Source organism: Pristiophorus japonicus, chromosome 2, assembly GCF_044704955.1.
Source record: "Pristiophorus japonicus isolate sPriJap1 chromosome 2, sPriJap1.hap1, whole genome shotgun sequence".
In the NCBI taxonomy this organism is placed as follows: Eukaryota; Metazoa; Chordata; class Chondrichthyes; family Pristiophoridae; genus Pristiophorus; species Pristiophorus japonicus.
In genome coordinates, this window is record NC_091978.1 from 316,605,450 (window position 1) to 316,633,256 (window position 27,807).

A 27,807-nucleotide genomic window follows, 5' to 3' on the forward strand; every position below is an offset into this window, starting at 1 on the left:
TAAAAATTTCTGTATCCAAATATGTTTTGATTTGCTTGCTTAGATTCATCAGGGCAATTGGAACAAAAGATTAGTGTTGGGCTGCTTTTCAAAACTTATTGATACTCTGTTGCTTGAAAATATAAACTTCCACTTTGATGAAAGTAAGTGGTATTTTTTTAATTGTAAGCACATGATTTGTCAGACATATATTTTTTAATTATATATGTGCTGAAATGTACCGTCAAAGTGATTACATTTAACACAATTTTGATGGATGAATTAATTTAAATATTTTAATGGATAATTTATATTTTAGAGTAATTTGTCAGATTTAGGAACCAATTTCTTCTTTTTAAAGAAAAATTACAAACTCAAATATATGGAAGCAAATGTGTTTGGTTTGTCATTTTTAATTCTTTGTATAATATTTCAAATTCAATTCAGAAGTATGGATTTAAAAGCTAGTGATAGGAAAGGCTCATTTGTTTCTCATCCAAGTATAATTCATCATCATCATAGGCAGTCCCTCGAAATCAAGAAAGCCTAAGTGAGTTCTCGGGTGACTGAACAGTCCAATACGGGAATTACAGTCTCTGTCACAGGTGGGACAGACAGTGGTTGAAAGAAAGAGTGGGTGGGGAGACTAGTTTGCCGCACGCTCCTTCTGCTGTCCGCGCTTGGTTTCTGCATGCTCTCGACGACGAGACTCGAGGTGCTCAGCGCCCTCCCGGATGCTCTTCCTGCACTTAGGGCAGTCTTGGGCCAGGGATTCCCAGGTGCCGGTGGGGATGTGAGGGTGCCCTTGAAGCGTTTCCTCTGTCCACCTGGGGCTCGCGTTCAGAGTAGATCGCTTCCTTTGGGAGTCTCATGTCGGGCATGCGGATGATGTAGCCCGCCTAACGGAGCTGGTCGAGTGTGGTCAGTGCTTCGATGCTGGGGGATGTTGGCCTGATCGATATTGCCATCATCCCAAGGTGGTGTGGGGAAAGAAAGATCTACTGATTTTTAAAGCAACATTGGCCCTGAATTCGCGGTCGGTATGACGTACTCTGAGTACACCGTCATATCGCCTTTGAAATTGACCGCAAGTTCGGGATTTAAGCGTATGCGCTAAATCTCAAACTTGCGATCTGTCATATTCAGACCAGAAAGATCATCCGCTGAAACTGTCAAGTCGTCATTTGAAATGATGTGCTGGCACAGTGTTAGGCCAATTGCCCACGAACTGCACATCAATTACATTGGAAAATTTTACGGCTAGTGCAAACAGACGCAGGAGCCTGTTTGCACAGTGTAACGGGAGGGGGATGAAAAAATTGCAATTTCACTATTTCTATTTATTTTTTTATCTATATATATTATTTTTTATATATATATTATAATCAAGTTTATGGTATCAAAACAGATTTCAACTTTTTGTCAGGTCATTTACAGATATATGGAAATGTATTAATGTAAACTTGCAAGAAACCTTGTGGTGAAAGAAAAATAAATCTAAGAGTGAAGGCCAGCCAGGATTTATAGTAAAGCTGTCAGGTTGCTATGCTTAACTCCACTTTAGGCTGGATTCAAATTGACCTGTATCTTACTTTAATCAAACGGGGCTTTATATGTTTCATGACTGGCTAGTGAAGCGAGCAAGATCCCAGGTACGCTTATGCACAATGGTGCGTCCCTGGTATCCGTGGGCCACTTCGCTGCGCTCAACTCTGCAGCATTTCTAATCAAGTTTTCATTTGGCCTCGCACCATTTGGAGGTTGGCGGCATACCCTTTAGCAACGCTGCAGACTGCAACTTCAGAGCCATTGTCTTTCATATTGGGGCATTGTAGGTTGTGGTGGTTTGACTGACAATGTCACAAATCTTTTCAGTCACTACTCACATGATGCCCACCTTTACTATTTTCTAGCTGTAATAACCTTTTGAAGTTTGAAGACTGCTTGAAGCTCATGAGTAACTCATTTATTGGAGTGCAATTCTGGCTACAAGAATTTTGAAGCTTAATTATTTTTCAGCACAGATATCAGGGTGCATTTTGACTATGCTCTTCACTCCTAGGTCAGATAACAGGTCGATAATGGATAGGAAACGTTCTCAATAACATCTGAAAAAAATCCACTAGTCAACCCATATGTTGATTTGTGTAGTCAGGAAGATGGTATTTTTTGCACGGGTCACAAATCATCCTTCCTGGGGCAGTCTTCAGCCTGAAATTCAATCTGGCCCCGGACACTTACCCGGCTTTCCGCCAAGATTCCACCCTGTTCAGCAGAGGTTAGGAAAATTAGATGGGGGCCGTGGATGGATCTTCAAGGGGACTGAACATGATACAGATAGAGGACCAGCCTCTTTCCCCTGATTTCCTCAAGAACACATTTTGTTACTGTGTTAACACCAATTAAACCATTCAATGGGATAAGCTTATGATGCAAGCAGGAACAGGATAACGGTGCAACTCTATTTGTGTATCCTAAATGGCATTATTAGTTTTCATGCTCTACACATGTGGCCTCTATTGTTACAATTCTTGCACATTGGTCCTTGCAAGGTGGAACAACCTAAATGTTTTTGTTTTAAATCCTGGTCTTTGGCAGTCCAGGCTGCTTGCCTGACCTGAACCCCACAAATGGGGCCCACCAGTCACTGTGTACCAGCCTCCAGTAATACACTATGTTCCAGTGGCCTGAGGAGAGGGTGTTTCCTGCATAGGAGGTCCCTGTATAGGCGGAACTCCCACCTCTTATAAGGTAACCATAATTTATCTGGAAATTATGAAAATCTAAGTTCTCTGACATTTTCCGAAGTATTCCAGAGTTATAGCAGCAGACTGGTGGAACCCCAAAGGAATTTTATGTCTGTAGTGTCCTAATATGTTCTCCCTTCCTTTCCTCTCCCCTCCAGTAGATAGCAATATCAAAGAGTGACAAAAACCATAGTTCAAGTAAATAATTTGATGCATTAATAACAATTGCAAACCAAACAGCTAAGATTTTATGCAAGAGCTTACTGAGTTATCTGTAAATTTTGCATTGGACAGGAAGGAAGGTGGGAAGTTTGGTTTTGCAGAATCAATACCAAACAAGCGGATCACCACCTTTAAGCTCGATGAAGCTCCAGTGGATACAGATGGTGTTGAAGAACAAGCTGAAGAAATTGTAACAAAGGCTGAACCATCCCCATCACTGTATCTTTTGATAATTGGTTTTAATTTGGCCACTGGACCAATGATTAAACTGCTTAATAAAGCAATTTATACCTACTTTGAAACTAACTTTATATTTAGATTTTTAAATTTAATGGTTTAAGTTAATCATTTGTTGTCATCTTGTTAGAACTCTTAATCAATTTCTTGCTAAACTTTCCAGTGGTTTCCTAGTATTTGTTTGTTTGCACTAAACATGATGGAATATTGCAACAAAATGAAAAATTGCATTGTCCACTATGTTTATTTGAAAGAAAGACTTGCATTCCATATAGCACCTTTTACAACCTCAGGACGTCCAAAATGCTTTACAGCCAATGAAGGATCCCTGTGGACTCTAATCAGGGCATAGCGCCATGTTCAAGTGCCCAGAAAGTGGATCATCAGGGAAATGAGATTGGAGGCCAGGAAAGATTCTTCTGTTGCATTAGCATGCATCAGACTGGCCCATGCCTACTACAAGTGCAAGACAAACTCCAACTCTTCAGGAAATCCCAGACCAACTTTAAAAGGGCAAAGGCTCAGATTGCCCCTTCCTGACCTTTGCCCTCTGATGTGTGATCCGTGGGGGGCAAAGGTTGGGAAAATCCACCTTTTCTTCAAATCCATTTATGGCTTCATCCACCCTTTCTCTAACCTAAACAGCCTTGCATTCCTCCCATACCATTTGGTCTAATGATTGCCCTTCTGTGCATTCCCCTCCCTCTCTCTGTCCTACCAGATGCCTTTTTGGTACACCCTTCTTAAATTGCTCTGCCTCGCTATTTCTCTTGCCATCTTTTCAACCATGCCTTGACACCTGTAACTCTTGCACATGGCTCTGCATCCATTCCTTTCATCTATTATTTTCTTCTACTCCACTATGTAAACTGGCGTGAGAAGTTTTCTACATGAAAAGGAGCAATATAAATGATGGTGATTGTTGTAATAGTAGTAATGAAAGTGAAAATAGAAAATAGTGAGAGAAGGGGGATTTAGCCTTTTATGCAAAAGACAAGTTGTTTGTAATAGAGATTGGCCTGTCTGCTCCAGGTGCAAATAAGATGGCAACCCCATGAACAGGGATAAGATGCATGAAGGGGAAGAAAACTATATATGGCGTCTGCAATACACCATTAGCTCAGAAGGAGGGATTGGATCAAGAACTTGGTGTGTACAGGAACAGGGATTGGATGGCTTCAATTTACCAGGGATAAATTGATAAATCTATAAAACTGTTTCTAATAGGAGTAATATTGTGACCCTGGGTTGTTACATGGACAGTTAGTAAAATAACTCTCGTGAGTTAGGGCACTATTGGACCTGATTTAAGTAACAGGTGAGAATCAAAATATCTTGGTGACAGTGACTACAATATGGTGAAGTTTGAGGTTCGGTTTATGATAGCAAGGAGAATAACTACAATGGAAACACTCAACTTGAGAAAGGCAGATTTTGAGGGGCGTGTTAAAGAAACTTGATCGGGCAGTACTATTGGACAAGAAAGTATGAAATAAATACTAGACACATACCATGAGGGAAGAAGAGTAACATGGAATGACTGTTGTGGGCAACAATGGAAGTAATGTAGGGAATAAGGGCAAAAAATTGATTGTTCCTGAAGTATAAAACTACAAGTATCATGGTGGATCAATACTAGTTTAAGTGGCAAATTGTACAATAATATATAACTTCTTTAGTGTACTAAAACCTTAATAGGAAAGTTGCTAACAATTGCATCAATTAATATATTTTTGACAAAGTCTCGCACTTTTTTCTTTTTACAAAGGCTTTATTGTGCTTGACTAATATTTTTCTTAACTGGAACCAGTATCCCAAAACCAATTGTGTGTGCTCCTGGAACAGGTCAAATTGGGGAAGGGATTCAAAATGAATGGATGATCGATGATCTGGAGGAAGAGGAGGAAGAAGATGAAGAGGATATTGTTCCTGAACCAGGTTTGGGCAATGATAATGAAAAAGCAAGCAAACCTACAGATGGTAAATATTCTACATTAGTGTTGTCTAGTGTTCAATTTAGAACTTGAGACTTGCTGAATATTTATTGTCTGTCTTTTTGTACTTTTTGTATAGTTGAGATTATCCAACTGTCAGATAGTGAAGAAGAAGAACTGATAATACTGGAACCAGAAGGAATGCAAAAGAAAGGAAGGTGGGTTGGAATGAAACAAGTTAAGAATTAAATTACTTGCTACATTTATTTTAAGTTTAAAGCGAACAAGTCCAATTATTTTAATAATGGTTTTCGGCAATATATGAGTAAAGGAAAGGATTCCGTATTCATTTCCGTATTCTATGAATAGACAACTGTATTTTTGGAAATACTTTTTAAGAAAACATTTTTATACTTTTTGTTTCAGGTTTGGTGACAGAACAAGAGGATAGAAAATCTACATTGTTAATAATGTAGTCACAATAAGTCATTCCCTGCTGCTAAGCTTTTAGCCACCCCCTTGTGAGGATAGTTTATTATTATTTAAATTGACACCTAAAATGTGTCATTCAGTCAGAATATCCAAGATTCACTGTAACCCTTAAAACTTGATGGTTCACTGGGTTTACAGTTGAGTAGCTAAGCCATGAAGACCTGGAAGATGCCAGGTATATTCCGTAGTCTGTGCTGAGTTGGCTGATCACAGCTGGGAGCAGGGTAATGATGCTACAAGTGGTCTCAGCACTTCTGGGTTTAAGGAGGGAAAACTTTGCCAATTATCTAGCGTTGTCTCCTGGAAGTATATATGTGCATGTGGCTATTGATTGAGGACAGGATTGGGCTTCACTCCGATGCCCTGTATAGTGGAATAGCCTACCGGCGCTCACCATCAAAACTGGTGCATGAATAATAATCACTTGGGTGAGGTATTGGAAGAGGACTAGCACTTGTAGAACTGTAACCGAACAAGAATTTAACGCTTTCAGAAGAGGGGAGAATATAGCGCAAACTTTTTTTTAAAAGCTAATGTGTGACTTGTCACCACTTTTTCTTTTACTGGTCTGAAAGTCACACTATTTTTCTTTGTAATTTTCTCTCCTGAAGATGATTTTTTCTTGAGCTATATGGTTCTGGCAGACCTTTGGTACCTCATTATTGCCTGCTATGTTGGGAGGAAAGTTGGAACTTGGTAGCAATTCACAGATATCTGTACAATGCTACGAGTTTGCTTTTCAGACTTCAATAGAGCTTCAGTTGTATTTGCTGATGACACATAAGGCCCAAGTTTTCACACGCGCCTAGAACGGCGCAGTCCCGACCTGGACGCCCGTTTTTCGCGCCACAAAGTGGGCCTAAAAAAATCCTCGGTATTCTCCACCTACCTGCTGGTCCTCTGGCCCTCGGCGCAGCCAGCACGAGCTGTGGGGGGGTGGAGCCAGGTCCCTGCGCTGAAAACAGTGCCGGGACCTCTGCACATGCGCGCTACAGTGGGCACGCAAGTGCAGTAGCTCCAGGCACCCGAAACTGTGTGGGAGGGGCCCGAAGCACGCAGCCCCTAGCCCTGGCAGAATGGCCTCACTGGGGCTGCGTGAATAAGGCTCCTCCCACGGCCAGCTCCTGCTCTCTTTCCCCCCTCCCCCCCGAGCCGACTGACCCGACCCGACCCGACCCGCGCTCCTGTTCCCGCTCCCCGACTGGACCCGACCCGTACTCCCGTTCCCGCTCCCCGCCCCCCCGACTGGACCCGACCCGACCCAACCCGCGCTCCTGTTCCCGCTCTCTGCCCCCGACTGGACCCGACCCGACCCGCGCTCCTGTTCCCGTTCACGCCCCCCCCCCCCCCGACTGGACCCAACCCGACCCGCGCTCCCGCCCCCCGACCCGACCCTCCCCCCCCACTGGACCCGACTCCCGGTGTAGATCCAACCTGACCTTCACCCCCTCTCTCCCTCCGCCCCCCCCCCCCGCCTCCCTCTCCCTCCCCCCCGCTCTCTCCCCTCCCCCTCCCTCTCTTTCCTCCCCCCCCCCGACCCAACCCAACGCCACCTACCTGTAAATCTGGTGCTGGGGACGGGCCCTGCCCGAAGTCTCGGGCCGGCCCGTTCAGCCTTCGGTCCCGAAAGGCCTGCCTGAAGCACTTTCACACAGGTAGGAAGATGGTTTATTTAATCTTTTTTTTGCTTATAAATGTTTATTCAGGTTGGATTTATTTGTATAATATTTGTATAAGTATAAATGAGGATTTATTATAGAATTTAATGACTTCCCTCCCCCCCCACCTCGTTCTGGACGCCTAATTTGTAACCTGCGCCTGATTTTTTAATGTGTAGAACAGGTTTTTTTAGTTCTACAAAAATCTTCACTTGCTCCATTATATTTTAGTTTGGAGTACGTTTTCACTGTGGAAACTTTCAAATCAGGCGTCAGTGGCCAGACATGCCCCCTATTGAAGAAAAAATTCTGTTCCAAAGTAGAACTGTTCTACCTGACTAGAACTGCAGAACAAAAAATGTGGAGAATTGCGATTTCTAAGATAGTCCGTTCTCCACCAGTTGCTCCTAAAAATCAGGCGCAAATCATGTGGAAACTTGGGCCCATAATAACTGGAAATTTACCAATAAGATGCGTACGGGTAAAAGTGATTTTTCAGTGTCCTCCCTGTTGCACATTTGCCTGGATTTTGCAGTCAGTAGCGAATTGATGGCACTCACCGCTGACCTCGAAAAAAAGCTGCCCACAAAGATCCAGTAATTTCTCTGACATCAATTTCACCTTTCCCGACGTTAATATAATTCTGGCACCACTTTTAGGGGATCTCTAACGTCCAGCAACAATGATATCATTAAGCAGACTAAGCAGCCAATCACATTGAAGAATTCTCACACACAGCAAACCAAGAAGTAAAAAGCACTGATTAGCCTTCACTTTTTAAATACATTTTACAGAGAGCAAAATAAAGACTAGGACGTACACATGAGATTAAGGTAGAAGCTGAACTACCATGAACAAACTTTTTAAAATAATTTTTATTATACTAATATAATAAATAATTAACATATTAATCACAGTGCATCAAGGACTTAACTGATATAAGGAGAATGGGGTACACATATTATGATCACCACATTCTACCCCTGGACTTTCTTTCACAGGAAAGTTTACCAGTTTGTTTTGGTTTAGTCCATGCCTGGTGGACTGCTCGACTTGTGCTCAGTGATTTCATTGAATGCAAAAAGTGGAATAGTTTTCCATTCATCGGCACTGACATCCCTCTGCTCAATTCACACACACATTCATACCACCGCTCCCCCCAGAAAAAAAACAAGTTGGTTCAGCATTTATGCAGTGTGGTTATATTTAAATTATTTAAATGAGCTTCAACTGAATCTTGAGTACAAATGTTCTTTTCTGCGAGGAGCTGTTCTGTGAAGGATCATTGGAATATTGTGAAGCATGTTATGTATAGGTTAATCTTGTGCTGTGCCTGATCAGGAGTACAATAAAATGCATTGTGTATTATATGCCTGAATCAATTAAAGACCTTAACTAGCATTAAAAATAGTAGGTAAAATAAAGAAATAATAAGTAATCGATGTAATTAATTACTAACTAATTTCAATTCAAACTAAATCCATCTACTAAATATAATCTAGACCTCAAGTGATAGTTCTAGAAATAAATTACTGCTAACAATAAATAAATAAAGATTAGAAACAGCTGCACAGGCAATGTGTCGGAACTGCTAAACGTGGACAATAAGACTGTCCCGGATAACTGCACCTGCAGGAAATATCGCTGCTTTAAGAGTGTTTGAGCTGGAGTGTGAGTTAGAGGCACTCCAACACAAAAGGAGGGGAAGGAATTCCATGATGGTTTAATCCTCATAGAAAAATACAGGTGTAGGATGGGAAGTGTGTGGCTGTCAGTCAGCAGTTAACGGGGAACACAGGTGAGGCAAAGAAGGAGGTACCACAGACACTGGTCCGATCCAACAGGTACAATGTAGTTGCTACCTGTGGGGATAAAGATAAAGGCATGGAGCAGGAGGCAGACCAAGGGGGGGAGAGCAAACTGGAAATAGAAAGGTTGTAATCAGAGGATTTGATCATTACAGGGGCAGTTGGAATCCTCTACAGTGGTGACTGAGGGTCCGGTGGGGTAGAGGGGTTGTCCACCTGGTGCCAGGGTTAAGGATAACTCTGAGGAACTCTGAAAGGGAGGAGGAAGATCTGGTTGTCATGATCCATGACCAGACCAATGATATGGGGAAGAACGGGTAGGAGATCCTGCTAAGGAGGTATCAGGAGCTAAGGTCTACATGAAAATCGAGGGATTACTGTTCAAGCCATGTGCTAATTAGCATAGGGCTAGATAAAGAAAAGAAAATATTGCATTTATATAGCGCCTTTCATGACCACCTCTAAAAGTGCTTTACAGCCAATGAGAAGAACCTTTTGAAGTGTAGTCACTGTTGTAATATAGGAAATGCGGCAGCCAATTTTGCACAGCAAGCTCCCACAAACAGCAATGTGATAATGATCAGATAATCTGTTTGAGTGATGTTGATTGAAGGATAAATATTGGCCAGGACACCGGGGATTACTTCCCTGCTCTTCTTCGAAATAGTGCCATGGGATCTTTCATGTCCACCTGAGAGGGCAAATGGGGCCTCGGTTTAACATCTCATCCGAAAACAGCACCTCCAACTGTGCAGCACTCCCTCAGCACTGCACTGTCAGCCTAGATTTTTGTGCTCAAGTACCTGGAGTGGGCCTTGAACCCACAACCTTCTGATTCAGAGGCGAGAGTGCGACCCACTGAGCCACAGTTGACACAGAAAGATCAGGAAGGTGAATGTGTCGCTGAAAGAGTGGTGTGGGAAGGAGGGGTTCATTTCATGGGATACTGGGATAGGAAGGAGCAGTACCGCTTCACCTGAACCAGAATGGGACCACGGTTCTAGTGAAGAGGATAAATAGGGCTCTTGAAAGAACTTCAAACAAGTAAGAGCAGGGGAGGAATCTGGTTAAAAATAACAGTAACATGAAGATTTAAAAAATAGGAGATGAGTAAAGATCAGACCAAGGAAAGGAATAAGAATAACATGAATGGTCAAGGAACAGTTAAAGTTACTGAACATAAGTATAAAATTACTGTTAAAAATAAAGCGAGAGGAACGATTAATAAAAACAAATTAATTTGCCTGGACAGCAATGTACAAAGCATCAGAAACAAAATGGGGGAACTGGAGGCAATAATTAGTAGTGAGGAGATATAGTAGGGATAACTGAAACATGGCTGCATAAAGAACAGGCTTAGCATTTAATTTTTTGAAAATTAATTCTTGTGATGTGGATGTCGTTGGCAAGGCCAGCATTTATTGCCCATCCCTAATTGCCCTTGAGAAGGTGGTGAGCCGCCGCCTTGAACTGCTGCAGTCCTTATGGTAAAGATACTCCCACAGTGCTGTTGGGGAAGGCGTTCCAGGATTTTCATCCAGCAACGATGCAGGAATGGCGATATACTTCCAAATCAGGATGGTGTGTGACTTAGAGGGGAACTTAGCGGTGGTAGTATTCCCATGCGTCTGCTGCCCTTGTTCTTCCAGGTGGTAGAGGTCGCAGGTTTGGGAGGTGCTGCCCAAGAAGCCCTGGTGAGTTGCTGCAGTGCATCTTGTAGATGGTACACACTGTAGCCATGGAGCACCGGTGATGGACGGAGTGAATGTTTGAGGTGGTGGATGGAGTGCCAATCAAGCGGGCTGCTTTGTCCTGGATGGTGTCGAGCTTCTTGAGTGTTGTTGGAGCTGCACTCATCCAGGCAAGTGGAGAGTATTCCATCACACTCCTGATTTGTGTCTTGTAGAAAGGCTTTGGGGAGTCAGGTGAGACACTCTCCGCAGAACACCCAGCCTCTGACCTGCTCTTGCTGCTACTTAGTTTATGTGGCTGGTCCAGTTCAGTTTCTGGTTAATGTTGACCCCCCAGGATGTGATGGTGGGGGTCTCGGTGATGGTAATGCCGTTGAATGTCAAGGGGCGGTGGTTAGATTCTCGCTTGTTGGAGATGGTCATTGCCTGGCACTTGTGTGGCGCGAATGTTAATTGCCACTTATCAGCCCAATGTCATCCAGGTCTTGCTGCATGCGGGCATGTACGGCTTCATTAGCTGAGGCATTCCGAATGGCACTGAACATTGTAATCATCAACCAACATCCCCACTTCCGACCTTTTGATAACGTGAATGTCATTGATGAAGCGGCTGAAGATGGTTGGGCATAGGATGCTGCCCTGAGGAACTACTGCAACGATGGCCTGGGGCTGTGATGATTGACCTCCAACCACCACAACCATCTTCCTTTGTGCTAGGTATGACTCCAGCCAGTGGAGAGATTTCCCCCTGATTTCCATTGACATCAATTTTACTAGTGCTCCTTGATGTCACACTCGATCAATGCTGCCTTGATGTCAAGGGCAGTCACTCTCGCGGCTTGTTCTGGAGCACATGTCTTCAACCGGGATGTTGTCGGGGCCAAAAGCCTTTGCGCTCGGCTGTTTCTTGATATCACGTGAAGTAAATCGAATTGGCTGAAGACTGGCTTTTGTGATGGTGGGGACCTCAGGAGGAGACCGATATGGATCATCCACTAATCACTTCTAGCTGAAGATGGTTGTAAATGCTTCAGCCTTGTCTTTTGCACATGAGTGCTGGACTTCTTCATCATTGAGGATGGGGATATTCATGGAGCCTCCTTTCATTAGTTGTTTAATGGTCCACTACCATTCACAACTGGATATGGCAGGACTGTAGATCTTTGATCTGATCCATTGATTGTGGGATCGCTTAGCCCTGTCTATAACATGCTGCTTCTGTTTTTTTTTTTAGCAGCATGTCATCCTGTGTTGCAGCTTCCCCAAGTTGGCATCTGATTTTTAGGTACGCCTGGTGTTGCTCCTGGCATGCTCTTCGACACTCCATATTCAACCAGGGTTGGTCACCTGGTTTGATGGTAATGTAGAGTGAGGGATATGCCAGATCATGAGGTTACAGATTGTGGTGGAATAAAATTCGGCTGCTGCTGATGACCCACAGCGCCTCTTGGATGCCCAGTTTTGAGCTGCTAGATCTGTTCTGAATCTTTTTCAGTGTGAAGATGGGACTTTGACTCCCCAATGACTGTGCGGTGTTCATTGCTATCACTGCTGGTATGGACAGATGCATCTGTGACCGGTGATTGGTGAGGATAAGGTCAAGTAGGTTTTTCCCTCTTGTTGGTTCTCTCACCGCCTTCAAGACTCAGCCAGCTCGGTCAGTAGTGGTGCTACCGAGCCACTATTGGTGATGGACACTGAAGTCCCCCACCCAGAGTATATTCTGTGCCCTTGCTACCTCAGTGCTTCTTCCAATTGTGTTCAACATGGAGGAGTACTGATTCATCAGCTGAGGGAGGGCAATAGGTGGTAATCAGCAGGAGGTTTCCATGTTTGACCTGAAGCCGAGACTTCATGGGTTCCGGAGTCAATGTTGAGGGATCCTAGGGCCACTCCCTCCCGACTGTATACCACTGTGCCACCACCCCTGATGATGGTGATGGAGAAGTTTGGGACATCGGCTGAAAGGTATGAAAGAGACTTGAGCACAAAAATCTAGGCTGACACTCCAAAACAGTACTGAGGGAGTGCTGCATTGTTGGAGGTGCAGTCTTTTGGATGAGATATCTGCCTTCTCAGGTGGACGTTAAACATCTTGTGGCAATATTTTGAAGAGGAGCTGGGGAGTTATCCCAGGTATCCTAGCCAATATCTATCCCTCATTCAACATCACTAAAATAGATTATCTGGTCATTATCACATTGCTGATTGTGGGAGCTTGCTGTGTGCAAATTGGCTACAAGTTTCCTACATTACAACAGTGACTTCAAAATGTACATCATTGGCTGTAAAGCACTTTGGGACGTCTGGTGGCCGTGAAAGGCATAATATAAATGCAAGACTTTTTTCTTCAGATAAGTATGAGGTGGTGCACTTTGGTAGAGGAATAAGGAGGCTACCTATTCCTTGGGAAATAAGTCTAAATAGGGTAGAGGCGCAAAGGGATCTAGGGGCACAGATTCATAAATTATTAAAAGTAGCAATGCAGGTTAACAAAGCCATAAAAAGTGCAAACAAAGCTTTGGGGTTCATTTCTAGAGGAACGTAATTCAAAAGCAGGGAAATATTTGGTTAGACCACACTTGTGGTGTGCACAGTTCTGGTCTCCATATTACAAAAAGGATATAGAAGCACAAAGTGCAAAAAATATTTACAAGGATGATACCAGAACTGAGGGTTATCAAGAAAGACTGAACAGGCTGAGGCACTTATCTCTAGAAAAGAGAAAACTGGGAGGTGATATGATAGGCCTTTAAAATTATGAAGACATTCAATAGGATAGATGTAGAGAGGATGTTTCCACTTGTGGGTGAGTTCAGAACTGGGTGCCATAAATATAAGGTAGTCACTAATAAATCCATTAAGGAATTCAGTAGAAACTTCTTGAGAGTGGTGAAAATGTAGAACTCTCTACCATATGGGATGGTTGAGGCGAATAGCATAGATGCATTTAAGGGGAAGCTAGATAAGTACATGAGGGAGAAAGGAATAGAAGGATGTGTTGATAGGGTGAGATGAAGTAAGGTGGTAGATGCTTGTGGGGAGCATAAACCTGTTGGACCGAAATGTCTGTTTCTGTGCTGTAAAGTTATATGGCCCCGATATTGGTGGCCTTACTGCCCACTGCCACCGAGTTTTGCCTCCGGTCTCCCCTCTGTGCCAGTTTCCACTTGGGCTGGAGCAGGCAGGAGGGAAGTACTGCCGGGAACCGCCCGCTGACGGCCAAGTAGCATAAGTGACCTCCCGTCGACCAAGCTGCCAGATTGGTGCGGGCAGGAGTCGGCGCCAGCAGGGGGAAGGACCATCATACCTGGATGGGGTCCTCTGAAGGTGTTCCGGTGTTTTCTTTTTCTTTGTAATTTTTATTTTCAGGTCTTCCATCCTCCCTGGGCACCGACTCCATCCTTGGCGGCACTTGGGCGGCAAGAGCCTTTGCTGCCAAGATTGAGAGCTCCTGCCCGCTGCTGCCTAGATTGACGGCATCAGCCGTTATTTTGCCGCTGGGCGATACTGCCACCACTTTTAGTGGAATCTTCCTGGCAAAGTACCGCTTGGTCTCTCAGTGGCCATCGGGTTTCACCGATCTCGGGCCCTATTACTTTATAAATTTGCTGTAAAATAGTAATACATTCGAGTGAACTGTCCTGTTTCTGAAGTTGATGATCTATTGTTTTTATTGCACCCCTTAGAAAAATAAAATCTGAAGAAGCACAGCAGATAACAAGCAAAATAGTATCAAAAAATAACAAAAAAAAACAGAAGAAAAAAGGATCCCAGCTGTAATATCTTCGTTTTCAAAATATTTGATATGGATTCTATTGAAGCTTTATATAAGAGTACATTTTATTGTGTTGCATGTTAAATGTGCTATCTTAGGAGGCATATGAAATAAATTGCAACATTATACACTCTAATTGCAGGTGTCGAGAAGTAGGTTTAGCTAAATCTTTATTCTTGATTTATTGTCCATCTGTAATTTTGTAAAAGCAACTGTAATTTGAACATGTAAAACTTGTTTAGATAAATCAATTTAAAATCCCTATGAGATCTTTACTAACCATTTGTTGATATCTGGTTGACAGTAATTGGAGTAACCCAGGCAACTTTTCAGGGATTTTAGTTAATCTCTAATTCATTACACTTGTTATTGTTTTAGCAACTCTGCATTTGCTGCTATTTAATGGGTCACAGCTTATAAGTTTTTTTTTGTCATTTCCGCAGCTGAGTTGCCTGCAAGAGCAGTGTGTTTTATCTTTTTATTCTTCACCTTTTTAAAATGTCTTTTTATTTTCCCTTTCAAACAATTCTGTTAATTTGCTTAAATGTTGGCCTGTTTAACCTGTTTTTAATGTCTCTTGAATAAAATCCTTTCTATTGACAATGTTGAAAATGGTTGAATAGCTCTGAAGGAGATGAATACCTTTCTTGCAGGTTGAAAACTTACATGATGCTTCAGAATCTGACTATCATCGGTTTTAGTGCAGCAGCCCAACAGTGGGCCAAAGATGTTATAAATTCAGTATTGCTTTCTGTCTTCTGAATATTTGCATGCATAATGATGAACAGCAACAATTTTCATTTTTGTAGTGCCTTTACCAGAAAAACATCCAGAGGCACTTTACAGAAACATCAGAAAAATGGACAGTGAGCTTAAAAAAATGACATGTATTGTCTAGGTAAACTGTTCTCATGGGAAGCAATATTTTCTGTCATTGAAGCTGAGCAAATTATTAACTCCAATACCCTGACTTTGCAGATTTCTATGTGCTACATTTGGTTTATCTTTTATGCCAAAATGTTCTTGTTATTGTGAAATCTTTATTTGATGCTGAACCCAATTAAATTATTTTGCAGGCCTTTCTGCATCTTACAATTTTGTCATATCGATGAAAAGATAACTAGTTAATTAAATTTATGAATAAATTATTGGTTTCCTCAGTTGAAATATTAGTATTAGTTGCTCATCTACATTATGTGTTATCTGGGTGTTTTGGAAATGAGGCCAATATTGGGATGCCTTTTTTTTTTATTTGAACGTCCCAGAAACAGGTAGAGGTGATTTATGATGATAGATTTGAGGCAGAAACCAATTTTTGAGCATGGAGAAATCACAATTTTTCAATTCTTTGACAATGTCATCACTGGAGTAGTATGGTTCCATTATAACTTTGATATTTTGGTACTAAATACTTATGTTTTCTCTTTGTACTGTCTAAATGCATCCATTGATTGCACCACTCACAAGAAAACTGAACTTTGAATTGAAACCAACCCTTAAAAATACGCTCGTAACTTTTAGCTAAAGTCTAGTAAAACCCTGATGGTTCTATTGCAAGTCTTTACCCTGTACACAGCCATCTGATCTTATCAATGAGACAAACTAAATAATAGCAAATTAACTTACTTGAATGTTGGTTTGGCAATAAAAAGCAGGAGGTCCTGATGAATGACATTCCATGAAGTGGACGGTTGAAGATCTGCTTGTTCTGGGTCCCCAGTTATAGCAAGAGCTTGTAAGGGAAAATTAGCTAATGCTAGTTTTCAAAAGGATGTAGGGTTGGAGGAGATTATAGAGATAAGGAGGGGGCAAGGTCCTGAAGGGATTTGAACACAAGAATGAGCATTTTAAATTCAAGGTGTTTCTGGACCAGGAGCCATTGTAGGTCATAGAGCAAAGAGATGATGGGTAAATGACTTGTTGCGAGTTGGCAGCAGAGTTTTGGATGAGCTCAAGTTTATGGCTGGTGGAAGATGGGAGACTGACCAGGAGAGCATTGGAGTAGTCGAGTTTGGAGGTAACAAATAGGTGAGGGCTTCAGCAGAAGATGGACTGAGGCGGATATGGGCAATATGGAGGTGGAAGTAGGTGGTCGTTTTGATGGAGAGGATATAGGGATCTCAGTTTGGAGTCAATTCGGATGTCAAGGTTGCGAACTGTCTACTGAGAGTAGTCAGGGAGGGGATGCAATCGGTATCTAGGGAACGGAGTTTTTGGCGGGGACTGAAGACAATGGCTCCAATCCCTTTAAAAAAGGAGGGAGAGAGAAAACAGGGAATTATAGACCGGTCAGCCTGACCTCAGTAGTGGGTAAAATGATGGAATCAATTATTAAGGATGTCATAGCAGCGCATTTGGAAAATGGTGACATGATAGGTCCAAGTCAGCATGGATTTGTGAAAGGGAAATCATGCTTGACAAATCTTCTGGAATTTTTTGAGGATGTTTCCAGTAAAGTGGACAAAGGAGAACCAGTTGATGTATTTGGACTTCAGAAGGCTTTCGACAAGGTCCCACACAAGAGATTAATGTGCAAAGTTAAAGCACATGGGATTGGGGGTAGTGTGCTGAAGTGGATTGAGAACTGGTTGTCAGACAGGAAGCAAAGAGTAGGAGTAAATGGGTACTTTTCAGAATGGCAGGCAGTGACTAGTGGGGTACCGCAAGGTTCTGTGCTGGGGCCCCAACTGTTTACTTTGTACATTAATGATTTAGACGAGGGGATTAAATGTAGTATCTCCAAATTTGCGGATGACACGAAGTTGGGTGGCAGTGTGAGCTGCGAGGAGGATGCTGTGAGGCTGCAGAGTGACTTGGATAGGTTAGGTGAGTGGGCAAATGCATGGCAGATGAAGTATAATGTGGATAAATGTGAGGTTATCCACTTTGGTGGTAAAAACAGAGAGACAGACTATTATCTGAATGGTGACAGATTAGGAAAAGGGAAGGTGCAACGAGACCTGGGTGTCATGGTACATCAGTCATTGAAGGTTGGCATGCAGGTACAGCAGGCGGTTAAGAAAGCAAATGGCATGTTGGCCTTCATAGCGAGGGGATTTGAGTACAAAGGCAGGGAGGTGTTGCTACAGTTGTACAGGGCCTTGGTGAGGCCACACCTGGAGTATTGTGTACAGTTTTGGTCTCCTAACTTGAGGAAGGACATTCTTGCTATTGAGGGAGTGCAGCGAAGATTCACCAGACTGATTCCCGGGATGGTGGGACTGACCTATCAAGAAAGACTGGATCAACTGGGCTTGTATTCACTGGAGTTCAGAAGAATGAGAGGGGACCTCATAGAAACGTTTAAAATTCTGACGGGTTTAGACAGGTTAGATGCAGGAAGAATGTTCCCAATGTTGGGGAAGTCCAGAACCAGGGGTCACAGTCTGAGGATAAGGGGTAAGCCATTTAGGACCGAGATGAGGAGAAATTTCTTCACCCAGAGAGTGGTGAACCTGTGGAATTCTCTACCACAGAAAGTAGTTGAGGCCAATTCACTAAATATATTCAAAAGGGAGTTAGATGAAGTCCTTACTACTCGGGGGATCAAGGGGTATGGCGAGAAAGCAGGAAGGGGGTATTGAAGTTTCATGTTCAGCCATGAACTCATTGAATGGCGGTGCAGGCTAGAAGGGCTGAATGGCCTGCTCCTGCACCTATGTTTCTATCCCAATTGGAGATTTTGGCTCATCCAATACTGGATGTCGAACAAGCAGCATGATAACTGAGGTAGTGGGAGGATTGAGAGCAATGCTAATGAGGTAGAGTTGGGTTTTGTCAGCATACATGTGGAACCTGGATTGTCTTTGGATGATGTTGCCAAGGGGCAGCATGAAGCTGAGAAACAGGAGAGGGCCTTGCATAGATCCTTGGAAGATTCCAGTGTTAACTCTTATCGGGGTGGGCATAGAAGCCAGTATACGAGATTCTGTGACTAAAATTGGATAAATAAGAATAGAACCTGGCAAAGGTAGTTCCAATCAGCTGGACAAGGGAGGTGAGGCTTTTGAGGAGGATGGTCTGGTGAACCATGTCAAGACTAGACACAGATCGAGAAGGATGAGGGATAGTTTACCACAGTCACAATTGCATAGCGATTTGTGACTTTGATTAGGGCTGTGGTAGGGGTGGAAACCTGATTAGAGAGGTTCAAACATGGAGCTGCGGGAGATGGGCACGGATTTGAGAAGGTGGTGGTGAGCTGCCGCCTGGAATCGCTGCAGTCCCTGTGGTGAAAGCAATCCTGTTAGGGAGTGAGTTCCAGGACTTTGAACCAGTGACTATGAAGGAACGGTGATATATTTTCAAGTCAGCATGTTGTCTGACTTAGAGGGGAACTTGCAGGTGATGGTGTCCTAGGTGGCAGAGGTTGTGGGTTTGGGAGGTGCTGTCGAAGAAGCCATGGCAAGTTGCTGCATTGCATCTTGTAGCTGCGCACACTGCAGTCACGGTGTGGTGGATGGGGTGCTAATCAAGTTGGTATGGGTGGTGTTGAGCTTGTGTTGTTGGAGCTGCACTCATCCAGGCAATTGCAGAGTATTCCATCACACACTCTGTGCGTCTTGTCTGTCAACATGTCTCTCTGCTTCTCTGCACCTGTGTGTGCATGTCTCTGCGCCTGCCTCTGTCTTTCTGCCTGCGCCACTCTCTGCGTGCGCATGCCCCGCTCTCTGCATCTGTCTCTCGCTCACTGTCTGCCTCTGCTTCGATCTCCGCACGCATTTGCTTCACTGCATCTGTCTCTGTCTCTCTGCATTGGTCTAAGTTGTCTGTCTATTTCTCTCTGCATCTTTCTCGCTCTCTCCACGCATGTCTGTTTCTTTGCGTCTATCTGTGTGAGTCTATGTCTCTCCCTCCGTGCATGTCTGTCTCCCTCTCTGTGCACCTCTCTTCACACGCCTGTCTCCGTGCCCCTCTTTGTGTCTCGCTCTCTGAACCCTGGCCCCTCAAGCCTGCTCCGCCATTTAATAAGATCATGAATGATCTGATCATGGACTCAGCTCCACTTCCCTGCCCGCTCCCCATAACCCTTTATTCCCTTATCGCTCAAAAATCTGTTTATCTCCGCCTTAAATTTATTCAATGACCCAGCCTCCACAGCTCTCTGGCGCAGAGAATTCCATAGATTTACAACCCTCAGAAGAAATTCCTCCTCATCTCAGTTTTAAATGGGCAGCCCCTTATTCTGAGACTATGTTCCCTATGAGTGGAAATATCCTCTCTCTATCCATCTTGTCTAGCCCCCTCTCTAGGTTTCAATAAGATCACCTCTCATTCTTAATGAGTATAGTCCCAACCTATCTTCATCTATCAACCCCCTTCATCTCTGGAATCAACCGAGTGAACCTTCGCTGAACAGCCTCCAATCAACTATATCCTTCCTTAAATACGGAGACCAAAACTGTACGCAGTACTCTAGGTGTGGCCTCACCAATACCCTGTACAGTTCTCGGCCTTTATTGCAAGGGGAATAGAGTATAAAAGCAAACATTCCATTTGCCTTCCTGATTACGTGCTGTACCTGCATACTAACATTGTTTCATGCACAAGAATCCCCAGGTCCCTCTGTACTGCAGCACTTGGCAATATTTCTCCATTTAAATGATCATTTGCTCGTCTTTTTTCTGCTAAAGTGGATAACCAACCTCACATTATACTCCATCTGCCAAATTTTTGCCCACTCACTTAGCCTGTCTATATCCCATTGCAGATTTTTTTGTGTCCCCCTCACAATTTGCTTTCCCACCCATCTTTGTATCATCAGCAAACTTGGCTACATTACACTTCATCCCCTTCAGCCAAGTCATTAATTAAGAGTGTAAATAGTTGAGGCCCAGCACCGATCTCTGCGGCACCCCACTAGTTACTGTTTGCTAACTGGAAAATGACCCATTTATCCCGACTGTTTTCTGTTAGTTAGCCAATCCTCTATCCATGCTAATATATTACCCCCAACCGCATGAGCTTTTATCTTGTGCAGTAACCTTTTATGTCATCATCATCATCATAGGCAGTCCTTCGAAATGAGGATGACTTGCTTCCTCGCCAAAAAGGAATGAGTTCACAGATGTTTCAATGAAGGACCTAATATTCCAGAATCACGAACTACATCTTAGAGGGAGGAAGTTGCCTGTGCTTGGATTTTATTCATGTGTGGTGGCCGTTGCACACCAGCCACCACACGAGCTTGATAGAGCTAGGTCTTAGTCCAGTGGCAAGGATTACCCAAGACGACCAGAGACCAGCTCTGCTGCACGGACCGAGCGCGCACACAGAGCAGTGCGGGCTGGCTCATGCTGCCCCTGGGCCCTCGCCTCTTCTGGGCCCTGGTCACTTCCTTCTACAAACACTTGCCTCTCCTTCGCCCCTCATGCTGTGCCTGACCGCACTGCAATCAGCGACCTGATTCCGCAGCCGTCTCCCTCCTGCAGTGGTATGCCGCTGCATGCTGCTCCCTCTCATGGCCCCAGCCTGCTGATGGTCTTGCAGGCTGGGACCGTGCCAGGCCGCTGCACGCTGCTCCCTCTAATGCAGCCTTTCAATCACAGTAAATACAATGAACAATTTGACAGTATAGAAGCATAGAAAATAGGTGCAGGAGTAGGCCATTCGGCCAGCCCTTCGAGCCACACTACCATTCTATAAGATCATGATTGATCATTCGCCTCAGTACCCCTTTCCTGCTTTCTCTCCATACCCTTTGAGCCATAAGGGCCATATCTAACTCCCTCTTGAATATATCTAACAAACTGGCATCAACAACTCTCTGCGGTAGAGAATTCCAAAGGTTCACAACTCTCAGTGAAGAAGTTTCTCCTCATCTCGGTCCTAAATGTCTTACCCCTTATCCTTAGAATGTGACCCCTGGTTCTGGACTTCCCCAACATCGGCACCATTCTTCCTGGATCTAACCTGTCCAGTCACATCAGAATTTTAAATGTTTCTATGAGATCCCCTCTCATTCTTCTAAACTCCAGTGAATACAGACCCAGTCGATCCAGTCTCTCCTCATATGTCAGTCCTGCCATCCCGGGAATCAGTCTGGTGAACCTTTGCTGCACTCAATAGCAAGAATGTCCTTCCTCAGATTAGGAGATCAAAACTGAATGCAATATTCCAGGTGAGGCCTCACCAAGGCCCTGTACAACTGCAGTAAGACCTCCCTGCTCCTATACTCAAATCCCCTAGCTATGAAGGCCAACATGTCATTTGCCGCCTTCACCACCTACTGCACCTGCATGCCAACGTTCAATAACTGATGAACCATGACACCCAGGTCTCGTTGCACCTCCCCTTTTCCTAATCTGCCACCTTTCAGATAATATTCTGCCTTCATGTTTTTGCCACCAAAGTGGATAACCTCACACTTATCCACATTATATGGCATCTGCCATGCATTTGCCCACTCACCTAACTAGCACCTTATCGAATGCCTTCTGGAAATCCAAATACATCACATCTGCTGATTTCCCCTTATCTACCCTGCTCAATCCTCAAAGAACTCCAGCAAATTTGTCAAACATGATTTCCCTTTTATAAAACCACGCTGACATTGTATTATGATTTTACAATGTCCTGCTACTACTTAATAATGGCCTCCAACATTTTCCCAATGATGGGTGTTAGGCTAACTGGTTTATAGTTTCCTGCTTTCTGTCTCCCTCCTTTCTAAGGGGGTGTTACATTTGCAGTTTTCCAATCCACTGGGACCTCCCCAGAATCCAAGGAATTTCAGTAGATTACAACCATTATTTCTGGAGTCACTTCTTTCAAGATCCTAGGATACAGGCCATCAAATCCAGGAGACCTGTCCACCCTTAGTCCCATTAGTTTGCTTAGTACTTTTTCCTGTAGTGATAAAATAATCACTAAGTTTCCCCCTTCCCTATAACCCCTCGATTACCTCTTTTTATTGGGATTCTTTTAGTGTCTTCTACCGTGAAAACCGATACAAAATATTTATTCAATGTCCCTGTTCTCCATTAATTGTCCAGTCTCCTCTAAGGGACCAACATATACTTTCGCCACTCTTTTCCTTTTTATGTACCTGTAGAAACTCTGGATTAGACTTTCCACTAGGTGGCCATTGCCCCAAAAAATGGGCCTTGTTCTAGCACTGTAGGACGTCTCAGCCTCACTGATCGCTGGTACATGGCCCATTTTCTTTTTTGCGATTTTCCACTCGGCCTTAGGCCAGCGATGTGGAATGGGCGATCTGATTTTTCGGCGAAGTCACATTCGCCCACCGAAAGAGGAAGTCAAAAGCTTCCCTAGCAAAGGGCTTTTGGGCATGAGAGAGATTTTTTTCCGGCCGACTGGCTTTCCCACGTTTTGGGAAGTCAGGGGTCATCTCGACATGCGCAGAAGGCAGAGGGAGGGGCTAGAGAGAGGATGGAAGCAGGAAGGTTGGAGTGGATATATTTAGCAGCGATTCTTATTGAAAACAGAAATTGAAATCAAATTACTATATAAAGAATTGGAGAACAGTATATACATTTTGAAAATGAGTATGGAGACAGAATCGGAGAGGAAAAGGGCCAAACCCTTTAGGGATGAGGCCAACGAGGCCCTGGTCAACGAGGTGAATGCAAGGTGGGCCGAATTGCCACACGGTGTGCATGGCAAACCGCCACCCCATGTCTACCAAAAAATCTGGTTGGAGATTGCAGCCATGGTTTCTTCTGCAGCATGAGGTATGGGGGCCCAGTACAGAAAACACTGGAATAGCTTGGTGGCTACAGCAAGAGTAAGTTGCATTTTATATTTTACTGATTATATTTTATTGATGCATGTAAATTTTTATTAGAGCAATGAATGTCCCAGCAGGGAGATGGTCGCGGGCTTATCCAGTGGTTCAATCAGTTCTCCACGAACTTCTCCAACTGGTCTGTCATGCAAACTGAGTTGGCATGACAGACCTTGGAGGGGATCAGAGAACAGACCGCCACAACCAATGCCCTTCGGCATGTGTTGATGGCTGGACACGGTGCTACCCCCTCAAGGTGTCGTGTTAGGCCCAAATACAACCCCAAGCACTCAAGTGAGTACAGAGGATACAGTTCCTCCTGACTCAGAAGCTGAACATAGTCAGGCTTAGTCTTCCACGCCCACACCACCACCACAGCAGGAAGTCTTGGCATTGCCCGCTTCATCTCGGTCTGCGGAGACCAAAATGGGTGGGTAGTGTTAAAACACGGGGTGGGAAAGGACCTGGAGGAAAACATGGCTGCAGGTGGGGTGGGGGGTGGTTTTTCATTTAAAAAAAAATAAGTTCATTTGTTCATTGTAACATTTACCATCATGATTATTTGTTTGTGGTCGATAAGCTGCACATTGATGGAGTGGAATCCCTTTCTGTTATGAAACGCCTCCACGTTCTTTAAGGGGATTTCAGGGCAATGTGCGTGCAGTCTATTGCTCCCTGCACCTTGGGGAAGTCTGCTATTCTGGAGAAACCCAAAGCCCTCCCATCTCTGCCTCCCTGATCATAGAGAAACTTATAAAGTCCTTCCTGTGAGCATAAAGGGCTTCAGTCACTGGCCAAATACAGCACTGTGTGGCATGCTCAGAGATATGACAGATGTCACCAGCTGAAGCCTGGAAAGATCCTGAAGCGTAGATGGCAAGGGCTGCAGTAACCTTCACTTCAGAACCACACTGTCCGTTGGTGTTGGAAGGCTGAAGAACCCCCTTGCTGAGCTGGCAAATCTCATCAATGACCTCCTTCCAGAAGCACAGCCTCCTAAGACACACATCTTCAGACAAGTTGAAGAAAGATAGTTTCTTTGTATCGTCGTTGGCTCGCCTCCTGTCTCCGTCTACGCATTTCTCTTCGATTGATTCTTTCAGAAACCAGCTCGTGAGCAGTTAGGAGTAATGGCGCAGAAAGCATAGCCCCATCACTATCAATAATTATTTTCAATTGCTATAAATGCACTTTTCACTAAAGAATGTCAATCTATTAACCTACTCTCTATACAAGCCCCAGTCTGTACAACCAATCTCAGTCTAATACTCTATTCCAGCCCCACTACTTTCAATAATTATTTTCACTTGGTCTTAGTGCTTAATCCACTAGGTTATTAAAATTAAATATTAATTTTGAGTAGATGTGTCTATCCAGCTCCCTTAAATAACTCCACTATCTAACCACGCTTTTTTAGCTGCCTCCACCCTCCCTCCGATCTTCAAAATGGCAGACGTAGTGCCCATTTTCTTCTGTAAAGCCCAGGAAAAGCAACTATTATCCAGCCTTGTTCTTGGCGAGCGATCAGCCCGGCCTTGTGATGGTGATGTGCCAAAAGCTAGGTTGGGCCTTGTGTGGGCGATCAGTTTGGCGAAGTGAGCCGAAACTTGGGGGCTGATCTTTCTGGCCTAGTTTCCACTTTTTCCTCAAAATGGGCGATAGAGGTCTGTTTTGGGTGATATATAGGCCATAGAAGGGCGATGTGAAGTGCCAAGTCTAGCCCCCTGTTTTTATATTGCGAGCTAATTTGCTTTCAGAATCTGTGTCTGTGTCGCTCTCTGCACACGCACCTCTGAGTCTGTCGATCTGCCTCGCTCTCTCTCTGCACGCACCTGTGTCTCTCTGCACCTTGCCGCGCTTCCTTGCCTTGCCTCCCCCCCCCCCACCTCCAGCGCAACTCTCAAGATGATCAGCACACCTTTGACCAATGTTCCCCATAATGTGTGTGTTTGCGCACGGTCCCTTTACCGAGCTGCGCGGCCCATTCAAATCAAATTTCATATTGGAACAGCTGGTCCCGGGCTGTGCAGCTTTGTTCCTTTGCAATGTCAACAGGTCATTGCCTCCCAAAGCCATACCCATCTGTCCTGCAACTCCATGTTCAATCCTCTCCAATCAAGTTTCCGCCCCCATGAGGAGTCACAAACCTCTTGTGCCAGACTTCTCTTTTCCCAAGGAGAACAATCTCAGCTTCGTTGATCACTCCCGATAAACTAAAGCCCCTCATTCCTGGTATCATCCTAGTAAACCTTCTCTGGTATGAAAATGAAAACACAGTTGAAGCACTCAAGATAAACTGGACAATAAAATTTTATAAATTTTCATCAGGGTCTTCTGTAATACTTCAAAGATACTAGTATCTGCCACTCATACTCAAGGCAGACAGACATTGGTTCTAATGCATGTTTATTTGTAAATGTTACATGTTCCATAATTTACATGTGGAAGCTATTCAAATAGACATGGTAACAGGCCTTGATTTTCCCCCAGTACTGCCATGGTGTTCAGGCACAAAAGATGGTTCACAATTTAGTGCAGCCAATAGAGAAGGATCAAGGGTTCACCTAAAAACACACATCAGTTCATGCATCAATTGTCCCAATTATAAGTTAAAACTTCTTTTCCTGCCACCCCCACCTCCAAACTAGGTCAATAGGTTTTAAGCTTGGGGAGGAGAACAAACAGTGAGAAAGCTCAAAGTTGACAATGTTAAAGCACTCACTTATACCAAGCAGAATTCAAAGGACAGTCATATTTCTGATAAAGACAGCATTCTACCCAAGAATTGGGCCAAATTTAAAATCCTTATGAACCACAAAACATTTGCCTATTCATGTCTGGTAGTACTTCACGTACTTAGTCCCAACTGACAAGTAACAGAAATTGCACCAATGGAATTGATCATCATAAGTAGCTAATCCTCAGCCAGAGTATGCCAATGCTTGGTTTAGCTTTAGTGTGAGGATTATGTTTTGACATAATATTGATCATATATCTTAACCAGCCTATATTGCTGACCCTATAATCCACATCTGAAAGCTTTTCCCCTCAAATAGTAGACACCAGTATTTATCATACTAAATTAGTGTACTAGGTGAGACTGGCCATATTTAAACCACATGGCATTTTTTAATTAACATCTTAGTTGAACAAACATCAGTTGAAAGAAGCCAGTCAGGACTATTAAAAAAAATAATCATACATTGGCATTCTTTCAAGACACCTAATATTCTACTTGCGATAAAAAAGAATTGTATACACATAGTTTCCCAAGTGAATTAACAAAACTTATCCTATTGGTCAATTTGGGCTTGGTTATTTTAGCTCTAAATATAAAAATTGTATACAATGGGATTGCACATAAGTTCATAATTCATAAAAATGTACAAGTATAAAACATGCTTCAACTGTTGCTTGTAATACCCCACGGAAGTCAGCAAATTACTACTGGTGTGGATTGCAGTTATCAGTGCTTGAAGTTGTAGTGGCAAGTTGGTTGAAAGTCCACATTTTACCCTCAAAAATATTGAGCTGTACAAAAATAGTCTCCAGATTCTACAAACGTATGCAATATATACACACACACACTAAGCGAGGATAGCATCACTGTATTAAAGCAGCAGGTCCAGGGAGAGTGGTGGGACAATGGTTGACACAGAGTGATACCTGCAAGAGAAAATTCACATTATAAAAATGGAACAAAAAACATTTTTTTTCTTTAGTCCTGAAACAAATAGGCTGAAGTTGCAGACCCAAGTTATCTTGGCATCAAGTGTATCTCATTAGAGGTATAGCACTGCCAGCCCCATTAGTGCAATGGGCAAAAGTTTATCCTGTTCAATGGTTCTGGCATAAATTGAAATAGGAAGATTTCATGTTAGAAATAAATGTCTGCGAGTGAGATTGTAATGAGAACAAAACAATCAGCAACTAAAAAGTCTTGGGCAGATTTAAGTTCTGAAGGGTCCCAGCTGAACCCTCACCTTTCATCTAAGCTGCCTCACAAAAAGCACACAGTAAAACACCAGTTAGATTTGCCACGAACGACAAATGGTGAACTGATTCAGCAAGAGAGCCTAGATTAAGGCATCACGACTCTTCATATGCAGTACACTACATTCCTCTAAAGTATTAACACTATTCACGTCAAGATTATGATGCATGATTAACCCATGCCCATTCCTGCCAATGCTGGCAGCATGCAAACTTTGTGCTGCCTGCTAATTTAAATGATGGCAGCGTGCAGCCAGTATTAAATGTGTGGAGTGGCTGCATGCCTCAACCGCGGGCTTCAGTTTGTGCACAGCTAGCACCACTTAAGCTAGCCTGCACTACTTAAAGCCAGCTTGCACCTCTTAAAGGGGAGGTGCATTCTGGCTGGAGAGGCAAGACTAATGGCGCAGCAAGACACACACCACACGGTTCTCTGAAACTGCACTGGTGGAGGTGGACAGGTCCTTGATCCACAGGAGGACCAGGAGATAAACTCTGCAAAGGCAGTGGGATCAGATAGCC

General features: G+C 43.6%; 2 protein-coding genes across 2 annotated transcripts in view; one reads left to right on the forward strand and one right to left on the reverse strand.

Annotated features, from left to right (window-relative positions):
* exosc9 (exosome component 9) overlaps positions 1–15,149 on the forward strand; it is a 59,155-nt gene extending 44,006 nt beyond the window's left edge. Inside the window, exons 9-12 of the mRNA XM_070865267.1 lie at positions 3,025–3,167; positions 4,996–5,165; positions 5,259–5,337; positions 14,458–15,149. Of these exons, the coding sequence (XP_070721368.1) occupies positions 3,025–3,167; positions 4,996–5,165; positions 5,259–5,337; positions 14,458–14,551 (486 nt within the window). The 3' untranslated portion in view covers positions 14,552–15,149. The remainder of the gene's footprint in view (positions 1–3,024; positions 3,168–4,995; positions 5,166–5,258; positions 5,338–14,457) is intronic.
* A 10,532-nt stretch (positions 15,150–25,681) lies between these two features.
* Positions 25,682–27,807, reverse strand: part of ccna2 (cyclin A2) — a 36,450-nt gene continuing 34,324 nt past the window's right edge. Inside the window, exon 8 of the mRNA XM_070865268.1 lies at positions 25,682–26,958. Within this exon, the coding sequence (XP_070721369.1) occupies positions 26,904–26,958 (55 nt within the window). The 3' untranslated portion in view covers positions 25,682–26,903. The remainder of the gene's footprint in view (positions 26,959–27,807) is intronic.